General features: G+C 41.3%; 1 protein-coding gene across 1 annotated transcript; it reads left to right on the top strand.

Annotated features, from left to right (window-relative positions):
• The first annotated feature begins 580 nt into the window (after positions 1-580).
• On the top strand, positions 581-7755 carry LOC144255435 (syncytin-1-like). Its single transcript, XM_077800122.1, is given in 8 exon segments — positions 581-645; positions 3161-3251; positions 3627-3825; positions 4654-4709; positions 4807-5008; positions 5399-6446; positions 6448-6577; positions 6972-7755. Coding segments are annotated over 8 exon segments (1929 nt in total). The 3' UTR covers positions 7110-7755.
• The last annotated feature ends 6164 nt before the right edge of the window (positions 7756-13919 follow it).

Here is a 13919-nt window from a genome sequence, read left to right as displayed (position 1 = left end):
CTATGGAGATTGGTAAAGGATGCTCTTTTAACTGATAAAGTAAAGATTAAGGAGCAGCTTGCTGAATGTGAACAGGCCCTTAATCAGGTCCAGGAAGAGCAAATGGCAGAGTTCTTACCCCTTTCCCATTATTCTTTCACATCTCCTTCTTCATTCTTAGATCCACCCTAGCTGCTCTCAACCCTGCCTTCTCATCTTCCCCCTCCCTACCAGGCCCACAGAAAAGTCTTAACTGACCTTCTCCAGAATATTCACCATGGCTTATTTTAGGACTTTCAGCAAAAGAATCTCTACAAAAGTTCAATGTAGATAAACTTCCTATTTTCATGTTGCTCTGTTTTATTTGGCTACTGTCTGAAAAAATCAGCACTCCAGGCGCTGGACACTCCCTTACTAGTTTTCCACAAAAATATGTAAACAAGGCCTCTGGCCTTGAGCTGGGCTTCACAGTGCTGACTACATTTCTAAGATAAGGGAGTTACTAACTGGGCTCCATGGTAACAGCTGGCAGGAGGAAGAACTGGAAAGGGAGATAGAGGAACTGGAGGGTCGATTGAAAAAGTCAAGATTTAAAGCACCTATGGCCCCGATCGATGCTGAGCTCCCTCCTTATAACCCCGATTGGCATGAGGACAACCTCAGAAGGTGGGGGGTGTTCAGTGGCAGCCTAAGACGGCCCAAACTTTTCCAGTAATTGAAAACCTGGATGCCAATGGACAGCTGGCCAGAGTGCATGTTCCTTTAGCCTTTAAGGATATTAAACAACTAAAGGAGGCAGTTACTAATTACAGAACCCATGCCCCCTTTACATTGACTCTCTTCGAGTCTTTCTCTTCCAATCAGCTGACACCTAATGACTGGCAACAGCTTTGCAGGGCTGTGTTGTCCGGAGGGGATTTTTTGTTGTGGAAAAGTGAAAATCAAGAGAGGTGTCTCGAGCTAACCCGAGTCAATCAAGACGCCGGCTTCCCACGGCGTAACCTTGAAATGTTAACAGGCTCGGGACAATATGCTATCATAAATCAACAAGTTAATTATGATCCTGGGGTCTATGCTCAGATAGCTACAGCAGCCGTTCAGGCTTGGAAGGCTCTACCTGTTTCAAATGCTGAAACAAAAATTTCAAAAATTGCTCAAGGACCCTCTGAGCCTTATTCTGACTTCATTGCCCGATTGATGCAGATAGCAGGAAAAATATTCCCTAACTTGGAACAAGCCATGCCAATCATTAAGCAATTGGCTCTTGAAAATGCAAATTCCTATTGCCAAAATGCCATTAAATCTACCAGAGCAAAGAGTGTTGATGACATGATTCGAGCTTGTAAGGATATTGATGGAGCTCATATTACTGGACAGGTTCTGGCCGCTGCCCTCAAAACGGGAAGCCAAGGTGTACGGGGCAATCCAGGAATGGAATGGTGCCCCAGGGAGTGGGCGGCTTCGTCACCTCCCACGGACCAACCCCTTTCTATCTGTAGACTCCCCAGGGGAACGCCAGGAAGTGCAGGATGTACAGCTGCAACCGCAGGTCGCAGAGACAGAACAAGCTGCTACTGCAGTAAGATCTTGGCCAGGCGGGGAAAAATGCAGACAAAATCAAACAAAATGCAATCGACTAGGAAAACTTGGGAAACTTTTGCCCCGAAAACGGGCAGCAGACTCCATGTTGTTTGCATCACCATGGTAACCATGGGGTGCCTGGCCAGAAGAGCAGCTTCCTGGTCCCACCTCCCACACTTTTGCGGGCTTCTGATTGGTTCTTCCACAGTCACTCAGACAGGACTTCTAGTCCCGCCTTCTAGCCACCAACTGTACTGCTGTGTTTCAGATTTCTACCAGAGCTGCTCAGAGCCTGTATTTTTAAAAAATGCCTACCTGTAAATGCTAACAAAAGATATCTTTTTCAGACAAAATTTAATTCCACAGGTTTCTATGTTACAGTCCTAAATTTAAACTAGTTCTAAGTTAAATAACCTGACTTTTTCTTTATAGTTGTGTTACTAAATAATGTTCTATTGATGAGAGATATCAAATATGCTTTCTTTATATTTTACTTTTAATTTTGGAGGTTATGAGGATGCATTTGCTCGCCACAGGAACAAGCCGGCAAAGTTCCTGTGATGACCAAAAAATCCTTATTTTCATTGCTAACTATAAAAATAAAAATGTATACTCAAGGATCTTATTTCAGTTACATCAAGTGACGTCACATAGAAGAGTGCACTCCTAGTTAAAAATAAATTAAAATGGATCCAAATATTTTAAGACCACGTGGTTACATAAAGTTAATACAATTATAAGTTATGTTCTTATTCTTAATATATATATTTTTAGATATTTAGATAACCTATATTTGTTAATCTATAAATTAATTAGTACATGCCTATTGATTAGTTAATATTTATTTGCCTAATTGTTTTTCTTCAACAGGAAGCCCATAATTTATGTTTTATATTTACATTTATCAGATACTCTGCCTTTTCAGTTACAGATATTTGAGATAAATGTGTTTACTATAAATTTGCTTTTAAGTGAAAATACAATCAAGTAGTTTCTAATTCTCAAAGTTACTGTTTAAACTCATAAGATAATAAATTATTATAATTATTTCTACAAAATATCTAAGGGTTTTAACTATATTTTCATTGATGTTTCTTATCAAAGTATAATAATTTGTTTATAGATTCTAAGGTTTTCAGAAATTGTTCCAAAATATTAAAAAGAAAAAGATGCTTCAACAAAGAAAAAGCACACATGGATCCTAAAAAGAAGAAAGAAATCATCTTTGGGTAAAACAAGGTCTTTATATTCATTTTCCTAAGTAAAAAAGATTTTTATATTGTTATCTAAACAGATGATGTAAAAAGTTAGAGCAATTAAAAAAGAGATTTATATATACTAAACTGACTATAATTAATTTAAGGGTATTTCAGGTTATTTTCCTAATTTAACTATACTAATGTGAGCTAAAATTTTGTCCATATTTTGACATGATAAACACCTATTAAAATGTAAGTTTATTTCTTTAAAGAAAGATCCTTATTGCCTAATAATTCTTACTGTTTAAGATAAAGATTAATTTTGGTAAATAAATTCACATTGTTGATTAAACATTAAGTATATTGAACTACTAACGTAAACCCCTGTATGACCTTTTGAGAGGAGACCCCTTACCCACCTCCCCGCAAAAACCTACTCCAGAAGCCTTAAAGGCACTTAGATTGATAGAGACAGCCTTACAAGAGATGCAGGTAATGCAGGTGGACTACTCCCAGTCCTTGTTATTCATTGTTCTGCCGTCAAAACTCACCCCAACTGGAGTTTTTTGGCAGACTGGTCCTATTTATTGGGTTCACTTACCTGCATCCCCCTCCCAGGTCTTGATACCTTTCCATGATCAGGTAATACAATTAGTTTGGAAAGCAAAATATCTAGGAGATGCCTTGTTTGGGAAAACCTTTGATGTTCTCATATTACCATATAATCAAGACATTCTTTCTAAATTAAGACAGGAACATGATCTCTGGTGTCTCTTCTTCTGTAGTTTCATGGGACAGGTTGACAATCACTACCCTAAAAGCAGGCTCCTTGAAAGTCTAAAGACATGTCCAATAATTTTCCCAAAGATCCTAAAAAAGGATCCTCTCCTGGGGGCACAAACCGTCTTCACTGACGGGGCCAAAAATGGGTTTGCTGTCGTTTCAGATGGGACCCAGGTCATCCGCAAGAGAGTGGCCGATTGCTCAGCCCAAAAGGTGGAAGTTGCAGCCTTAACATTGGCCTTACAGACCTATAGCTCGGTGCCCCTTAATGTTTTCACAGACAGTCTCTATATCGCCAGGCTAGCCTCCGCGATTGAGACAGCACCTTAAATTGGAAAACAATCCACTATCATGGACCAACTACAGACAGTACAGCTTCTTATATGGGCTAGGGCAGATCCCCTCTTCATAGGTCACATTAGAAGTCATTCTGGGCTTCCAGGCCCTCTGGCGGCGGGCAACGCCGTGGCAGACGCTGCCACACATGCCACTAACCATGTATATACAATAACTGAGTATGATAAGGCCCTCCAGCTTCATAATAAATTTCACCTAAATGCACAATCCTTACGCTTCCGCTCAGGATGTTCCCGGGATCAAGCTTTAAAAATTGTCTCCCTATGCCCTACTTGTGCATCTTTTATCCATTCCCCTTCTCTGGGAGTCAACCCAAGGGGCCTTCAGCCAAATGACATCTGGCAAACTGATGTAACTCATATTCCTAGTTTTGGAAAGTTGTCCTTTGTACATGTCAGTATAGACACATTTTCTGGGTTTATCTCTGCTACTTTACATTCAGAAGAAAAGGCTAAAGATGTGATACAGCACTATGTAAAAACCTTTTCCTTCATGGGAACCCCCCAATGCATAAAAACAGATAATGGCCCAGCTTATACTAGTCAAACCTTCCAAAAATTTTGCTCACAGTGGGATATTATACACAAAACAGGAATCCCATATAACCCCCAAGGACAGGCCATTGTAGAACGGGCCCATCAACATCTTAAAACCTATTTGCAAAAAACAAAAGAGGGAGAAATATACCAGAGTTGTCAGGGACCACATGCACTGTTAAATATAACTCTGTTCACTTTAAATTTTTTGCTCACAGGTGCTGAAGGCCGTACAGCGGCGCAGCGTCACTTCTCCTCTCCCACCATGCAAAAGGCACAAATAAGGTGGAAGGATTTATCTACAGGAAAGTGGCAATCCCCTGCTCCACTCTTGGCTAGAGTGAGAGGAGCTATATGTGTCTTCCCTCCAGGGACGGAAAAACCCATTTGGGTCCCGGAACGCTGCACTAGACCGGTGGACGCAGACTCAGGAAGGAGCGACGACCCTGGGACTTCAGGTTCAACCATTTTCGCTTCTCCAAAGGAGCGACAGAATGAGTTTTGCGGGTTGGATCTTCCTTATAACAGTCCTGGTATGCAGGCCTGTGGATGCAGGAATGGGTCCCCCACCAGGTAATATCTATCAACATCTTTTTGGGACCCCCTGCGAGTGCAGGGAAGGGATTTGGAATCAGGCCCCCAGTAGCTGGATTCAGACGGCTGATTGTGTAACCAAAGTAGCCTACCTCTGGGCTGAAGTTCATCAACAAATTGGGGGATTTCACCACCCTAAATGGGTATGCGTGAACAAACCAAAGATTAACCCCCCTGGTCCCGAAAAAACCCTCAGTAACTGCTCCACAACTTGCACTTATACCTCAGCAGTTCATGTCTCTTGCTATGAGACGGCCTCGATTTGTGTACACAAGGGACAACAGTATTTTGAGGCCAGATTGACCTAGACCCGGTTGGGGGAGGGGGTGGGAGTGACTTCTCACTTCACTCCGTTTCTTTTCTGCCAAGGGGGAGTTGAATCTAAACTCCGGCTGGCTGGGTGTCAGGGTGAGGTTGGTAAGTCCTCCTGTTGGCCCACTGCAGCCCCTACAGGGATCTCTGACGGGGGGGGGGGACCTACTGATTCTGTTAAACATCTTCAAGTTATCAAGCTTTTGAAACCACAGGTCCCTGACCTCATATACCACCCCTTGGTGCTGCCTAAGTCTCAGCTCCCAGATCTGGATGCCAATACGTGGGATATCTTAAAAACCACCCTTTTCTTACTTAACAACTCTGATCCCACGCTTGCTAGTGACTGCTGGCTCTGCATCACAACAGGGGCAGTCATGCCCGTGGCGGTTCCTATCAATGCCACCACATCTGATGATGAGACCTGCCAGCCCGGGCTGCCTTTCAAGGTCCAACCTATGGGCACTTTCACAGAATGTCTCCTGGGTATGATGCAAAATAACACCTATGATGTTGATGTTGGAGTGACTTCCTTTGGAAACCGGTCAATCTCAATAACCAAGAATTATTCCTCACCCACTCCAGCCCTCTGCCCCCCTAATGGCACTGTTTTTATGTGTGGTGGGAACTCTGCCTTCCCCCAACTCCCTGCAAATTGGACAGGTGTCTGTGTCCTCGCCTTGCTCCTCCCTGATATAACAACCATTGTCCCTGGGGATGAGCCCTTACCTATTCCCAGTCTAGACACCCTAGTAAAAAGGCATAGGCAAGTTATACAGGCTCTACCGCTACTCGCCACACTGGGGATAATGGCTGCTGTGGGCACAGGAACAGCTGGACTGGGTACAGCAATACATTCTTACCGCCGTCTATCTCAGCAGCTTATAGATGATGTGCAGACCCTATCTGGCACTATTGGGGACCTACAAGACCAAATTGACTCTTTGGCAGAAGTAGTCCTTCAGAATAGGCAAGGCCTAGATCTGCTGACCACCAATCAGGGAGGGATTTGCTTGGCTTTGGGAGAAAGGTGCTGCTTCTATGCCAATAAATCGGGCATAGTTCGCACTAAAATCAAGGAGCTTCAAGAAGACCTAGAGAAAAGAATTATTTGAGAACCCTCTTTGGACTGGGATGAATGGGTTCCTGCCCTACCTTCTTCCCCTCCTGGGGCCCTTACTGAGTCTTCTTTTGATTGCAACATTGGGACCTTTTTCCTTGCTCTGCTTTTTGAGGGTTAGGGTTTTTGATTAGTGAATTTCAATTTTGTTTTGTACTGTCTTGTTCACTACTCTTCTTTCCATGTTTCCCTCTTTCTCTTTTCCTTTGCTAACAGCCAAATTTGACTGTTCTCTTTCACTCTTCTTTGAATTTTCACTTCTACTTTTTTCTCCTCCCTCTTCATAAGCAACCCATCCTATAACACCACTGCATTTTCCCTATTCACTTCTTGAAATGGCAAAGAGTTTTCTACCCTCTTACCTCTTAGTCTTTCATCTTAATCATCTCTATTCCTGATATCTCTTAACATTAGTTGGTTTATATAATGCAAGGGCCCACCACCAATGTTATAGCAATACTTAATACAGTGGAAATCGCAGACAATACCTACTGCTTGACCTTATGCCAGACTGTTGCAAATAGGATAACTCAATTCATTAAGGACCAGATTAACATTTTAACCTCCAAGCCAATACAGGTTCACTATCAACGCCTGGAGATGGATGACTCCGCCCACGAGGTGTACTTACGACCCATCCGGAGATGAGATGTAGATGGACAGGAGCCAATACCCAGCCCTCCTATGTGCCTGCTTTTGCCCAGGTCCCTAATTACCCTGCTGACTTGGTGCCGTCATCCCAGACCCTTACGTTCAGAAAGCTCCCTGGTCATAGCTATCCCACTGGCAAAGATTATGACTGGGATCCGCAGTTGTGTCCTGCTGGCCATGACATCCTAACTGAAAAGTGTTCATTTACTAGGACAAGAGCTGATCTTGTAGTACCCAGTGACGGGCAACTTCCACGCTTGCACTGCAACCTAAGCCAGGGGAATGGGGCCTCCCCAGAGACGGGTAAGCAGTGCAGGGGCGGTGGACGACCTAAGACAGGGGCTACTTGATTCCCTTTGACATGCAAAAAACTAAAGAGGGGGACTTGCTGGTGGCAGGCCTTCCCTGGCCCCTGGGGCTCAGCCCCGAGTTTCTTGTTCTGCATGTCAAAGTGGCCAGCTCACAGGGTTGTGATGCAGGCTTGCGGTTTCATGTTTATCTGCCTCAGACATATGTGCCTTTTTGGGAACATCTTGGCCTTCTCGGAGCTTTCTGATAAGGGACGGTCACGGTAACCCAAGAGTAGCAGGTGTTATTCCTCCTCTGTTTTGGCTAAATTTCCACTGCAGTTATAGAAAGTATATAAGGGAACAAACTTGGATAATAAACGGCACACATGCCTCCTCCTGGATGAAGAACCTTGGTGTCCTGTGATTTTTTTTTTATTTTTTAACCTCGACGTCTCTCGCCGGACTCGGTTCCCGTTAGCCGGACGCGGCAATTTCATATTGAATTACATAATGTTCACCAATATTTTGCTACTGAAACAGAAAATTTGATTGCTTTCACTGTCCAACTTTGTAAAATATGTGTCATCCACATGTCCAGATACCTGTTTCATAGCTCTCCTTTGGAATAAGCCCTTCACATCTAACATATCCAAAACCTTGGGCTAGCTCCCTGACAGTTGTGGTAACTGCTGAATATTGGGATCCAATTTATCATAGATGCCAGAAACTGAGAAAAAGGAAAAAATGTCTTCACAACTTCTAAGGAGGATGGTGGGAGAATAAATAATAATTCCCCACCAAAAAAAAAGGCAGGCAGAGAATGGAAATGGAAATCTACATTCACAAATGTCAGGGGAGATTTATGTTTTGTTCTAATCACAACAAAAGTAAAGCTAAATTGATTGCAGGTAACACCAAGGACTTCCTCACAGAAAAACTATCATCACTTTAATACCCAGCCTTATCCCCAAACACAAAGAACATCTGTAGTATATGTGAAGGAATTTCCAAAAATCTTTTAGGCCTTTTTATAAACTTTTTATAGAAATTTCAAATTAATCGTATTGTACAGAGATGGGGGCATCTTGGATTACTGCTATTAACACCGGCAAGTACCAATGTATAGTATCACGGGAACAAAGCAGAACTTGTTTTCTCCTCTCAGCATTTCAAGACCCCCAACTTGCAGGCAAATGACATGTCCCAATTTAGCAATAGAAAGAAGTGAAATATTTCCATCCAATTTCATCACACAACATTCAATTCTGATATTTTGCCTATTTATAAGAAAGTATAATTTTATAATAGAAACATACGTTAAAAATTCACTGCCCTGCATTTCCTCAAAAACATTGTCAAATATTTTGTTCAATTGTGAGTGTTTTAGAGCCCCGTGTCATCAACGCTCGGTTACTTTCAGCAAATATAAATCTGAAAATACCTATATTTCTCAGAAGAGATACAAAGGAAGCCAAATTTTATGAGTAAAGCCAAAAGCAGACTCTGAACCTGGGTAAGGTAGTGAGTCCTAAGTAGGGGATGGCACACTGTTTAAACAGATGGAGCCACTCTAAGGACTGATCAAGGATGGGATGGCAATGGTAGCTGAGTGTCCCGTGGCATCAAGAGCATACCCCGAGTGTCAGACAAAAATGGCTTCTTTGGGGCACTTATTCCTCTTAAAGTTTGTATGTCAGAGACTCACGAGTTAAGTCTTGGTGAGGAGTTTGAGGTCACATGTTTGTGGAGACTGATTGGCTTCACCCCAAGTTCTTTCACTATACTTTAGCAAAAGCCAGTTTAACTCAAGGTGAAGTCCAGAGCAAGAGGTTAAGGTGGGAAACAACATCTACAAAACTGGTGCTTGGTCATTAGTATGACTAAAAATCACTTACAAATCTTGTTTTTAAAACAACTCAAGATATTCAGTATTCTTCATGTATACATACACATGAAAGTCCTGAGTCATTAGGGAAATGCAAATCAAAATCACAGTGAGACACCACTCTATACCCACTGGCATTGCTAAAATCAACACAAGCAATGACAACCATGGGCACGAATGCGGGGAAATCTTACTGTAAGTGTTGGTGCCATTGGTTGGAAAACAGTGTGGTAATTCCTCAAAATGTTGAGTATAGTGTTACTAGATGATGGTAATTTTATTCCTAGTTTAATACATGTTTACTTTGTTACAGCTGTCACAATAAAATATCAGACTGAATGATTCAAGCAACATAAATCGTCTTCTCACAGTTCTAGGGGCTGGAAGTCCAAGATCAAAGTGCCACAGGTTTCCGCTGAGGCCTCTTTCCTTATTTTGCAGATGCTGCCCTCATCACTGCTTCACAGGTCCCCCCTCCTGCACACAAGTCCCTGGTGTCTCTATGCCCAAAATGTCCTCATTTCATACAAACACCAGTCAGATTGGGCTACAGCCCATCCTAATGGTCTCACTTTAACTTAATCGCATCTTTAAAGGCCTTATCTCCAAATGTAGTCACATTCTGAGGTACAGAGTATTAGAGCTTCAACATATTAATGTGTGGCATCATTCAACCCCTAGTATCCAAGGTAATTGAAAACCTCTGTTTACATAAAGTGTACACATGCATGTTCATAGCATTATTCATAATAGTCAACAGTGAAAGCAACTCAAATGTCTTTCAGCTAATCATGGTTAAATAAAATATGCTATATCCATATAATGGGTTATTATTGTGTCAAACAGGAATTACTGGTTTATGGTAATGTAAGAGTGAACCTTGAAATTATGCAAAGTGAAATAAACCAGTCATTAAAGCCACATACTGTATTATTCCACCTCTAAGAAATATCCAGAATAGACAATTCCTTAGAAACTAAGTACATTAGTGGTTTCCAACGGCGGTGAGGTGGAGATGGGGGAGTATGAGAAATGACTGCTAAGAGGTTCTGGACTTTGGGAGCAATGAAAATGTTCTGAAATTTATGACAGTTGAACAACTATGAATATGCCAAAAATTATCAAAATTGTTTTAGAATGGTGAATTATAAATTGTACTTTAATAAATTATTTAAATTAAAACTCATGAGTATGTTCCAAATCCTAATTCCAGAGATTCTGATTCAAAAATCTAGAAGACCTAAAAATCTGGATTTTTAGCAAGTTGTTCCCCACCCTCAAAAATTTTGTTGCACCTTGAGAAATAATAAGCTAAAAGTTTGGTGATATGGACTTTAAGAGGCCACTTTGAGAGTCCAGGAAGCATTATATAGACTTTATGCCATCAAGACATAATAGTCATCTTTGGGATGGGAAAGGAGCTCATCCCAAATCAGGAGAGAGCTGAGGTGTGCAAACTTGCCCTTGAGCAGCTGGTAAGGGAAAAGCTGCAGGTTCACCACAATGGCACAGGCAGTCTTTCAGATGCTGGATTTCCTGAAAAGATAGAACTATAATTCAGAGATGATCAATTCAAGTGTTCGTTAACTGAGAACTGATGTACAAAACCAAAGGCACTTGATCTAAATAGTAGAGTGTTTTGCATTGGGAAGAATCTGTACTATTAATTTTCCAGCTTCCATTTTGAGATAGAGAGTAAAGAAAATTTACCACAGTCAAGGAATAATAGAAAAGTATTATGTTAGAATAGAGAGATGACCCTGGATTTTATCAGCTATTATTGGATTCACTTAATCATTATTGAGACAATGTGCAGATACACAATGCCACATTTAGTCCAGGGGAGGTCAGTTGCCATGTCATGAGCAACCTGAAGAAGCTCACATGGCCAGGAACTTGGGCATCCTGCTAACACTATCCTGCAAGCACATCCTCCCGACCCAGACCAGTCCTCAGCTGACTGCAGCCATAGCCCCAACCCACAAGCCTGTGAGGTGCAGGGCCAGAGCCACCCAGCTAAGTGGTTCTTGGATTCCTGACTCTCAGAAACTGAGAGTACTTGTCTTCATCTACTAGGTTTTGGGATTATTATTGGGGTAATTTTTTATTTCTATAGCAGCTTCACGTTCATAGTAGTATTAAGAAAATATATAACATCCCATAAACCTCCTGTGCACCCCCAACATATGCATAGCCTCTCCATTATCAACAGCCCCCACCAGAATCATACACTTCTTACAATTGATGAACTTATAGTAGCGCTCAGTATCACCAAAGTGGGATACATTTTATAAAGAAATAGATAATACACAAAACTAATGCTATTCTTATATTGTTTGAAGTATTGTTGGCACATAACACCCATTGCCTGCCAAAAACAACAAAATATGTAAAACAAGTAACTGAAAGTCCTGTTGAAAAAGTCGAACCACCCCTTGTGGAGAGAGGGAACACCTTGGTTGGGAGAGGTTTGGACTCATTCGGGCTCCGAATGACATCTAAAACAATCAAAGGGAGCAAAAAATTTCTTTAGATAAATATTTTTGGAGAAGGTGTCTCCTAAAGCATGCTTCTTAAACTACAAAATTCTAAGGATCTTCATTAGAATGGAGGAAGAAATATTAGATCAGCCCTCCACTTCCTGCCAGGAGAGGAGACTCAGTAGAAATCCTCTGGGCAGTTGGTTTCCTCCCACCCGCCCACACTGCCTGTCTGCTCTTCCATGTGTTCTCATAGCGTGCTGTCTAATCAAACCACAGTGAGAGACAGGAGCCATCTGCCTCACCAGCGCTGTGACTCACCTTGTGACATATCTAACTCTGGCACTATGGGACTCAGCGCTGTTACCAGCCGTCTGCTCTGCTAGACATTCCCTTTAGCCAGAGCAATGAGGATGGAGAAGCAAGTACTACTCATTAAGGACTGATTTGAAAGTAGTAACAGAGGCTTCAGGACTGCTTATTCCATACAATGATAAGTGCTTAATGTGAAATTAACTTAGAGTTTAGAAATGAATACCAAAAAAAATCTGTTCAGTGTTTTTCCATAACCATCAATTCCTGTGACATCCATGTCATTTCCATCTGTCCTCAAGTCTTTGCTCAAATATTAATTTTTCACTGTCCCTATCCCAGACTACCCTATTTAAAATAGGCATCCACATCCTTGAATATCCTGTACTTCCCACTCCTTTATTTCACTCTGTAATACTAATCACCATACAACATACTTTACCAATGTGTTTATTTAATCCCTTAGATTATGAAGTCCATGAGATTTTGCTCATATCTAAAACAGCACCTAATATGATGAGTACTTTCTAAATATTTGCCGGAAACTGTTTTGTTCTCTAATATAAATGTACAAATAGTCTCGAATTTTTGTCTCCACCTAAATTTACTGCTCTCCCTCTACATAATAGACCTGTTCCACTGCTAAAACCAGAGTAAAAGTGCAATGAATATTTAAAATACTGATCAATTCATTAATTGTTGATTGCACTAGAGACACGTGAGAGCAGAGTGATAGGGAGATGAACTATCATCTGAATTAAAAATAGAATGTTATTCATGTGTTCACTGAACAAATATTTATTAAGAGCCTTCTATCTTTGCTTTCACAAATGGCTTTACCTCAGTAAGACGTTGATCAATGCAAATATCTATGCTCCAAGTAGTCACTTCAGTACTCTGATGGAATTTGTGATTTTGCTTTTTTACAGTGTACCCAAAGCAATAAACTAAGCTTAAATATATAATGAGCTGCCTAAGGAACTGGCACAATTATAGATCCTGTTCTCTTAAATCAATCCCTTAACAAATGGCAGATAGCCCCCACTGATTTATAGGAGGAATTTTTAGGACTATTTGAAATGCAGAAATACTTTAAAAGCTTGATAGCAAGAAATAGGCTGGTGGCTCATAGGAGGAAAAGTGAATAATGGAGACAGGAGTTTAACTTTAAAATTGGATCCTGAAAGGGTGGTTTAGGGTTGAGGCAACAAGGAGAGCAGGTTCACTGGGACCTTCCCAACATTAATGAATCCCTTCAGAAATATTACCATTCTGTTGTCTCTTGAGATGCCATTTAGTACATTTTTTTTGCTAGAGTATTAAATAATCTATGATTAACTTGTGAGAACTGGCTCATATTTCAGGAGATATTCTAACTCACCTAATGAGCAGTACCTTAAGCCCCAGAGCTCCCTGGTTGATGGTGTAAAAATGGAGGACTTTTAACATGCTCCCAAGATCAAGCATATGTAGTTTGTATGTTATTTGTAGTTAAATATTTTTTCTAAAGTTCCCAGAGTTATTTCACTCATGTATTTAGGAAACATTAATCAAGCAACTATCCCACTCATCCCCAAGGGTAGAGTGGTGATGAATCAGAATTCATCTTCCTGAGTTCAGAGACCTGATATTTGAGATGGAGAAGCAGACGAGAGAACTAAATATGGTATCTGTAAACTGTTCGGTGCTGTGACCGATGAGAGAATCATGAAGAGTCCACTCTGAGGAGGGCACTGAGGACATTGAAGTTGCGCTTGAAGCATAAACTAGCCACGTAAAGAACTCCAGATAAAGGGTTCCAAGCCAAAGGATAGCAGAGACGAGGCCCAGGGTTAGGAAA

This window comes from Urocitellus parryii, chromosome 6, assembly GCF_045843805.1.
Source record: "Urocitellus parryii isolate mUroPar1 chromosome 6, mUroPar1.hap1, whole genome shotgun sequence".
Lineage (NCBI taxonomy): Eukaryota > Metazoa > Chordata > Mammalia > Rodentia > Sciuridae > Urocitellus > Urocitellus parryii.
The sequence above is the reverse complement of the archived record's forward strand: the minus strand, read 5'-3'. Positions and strand labels throughout refer to the sequence as shown.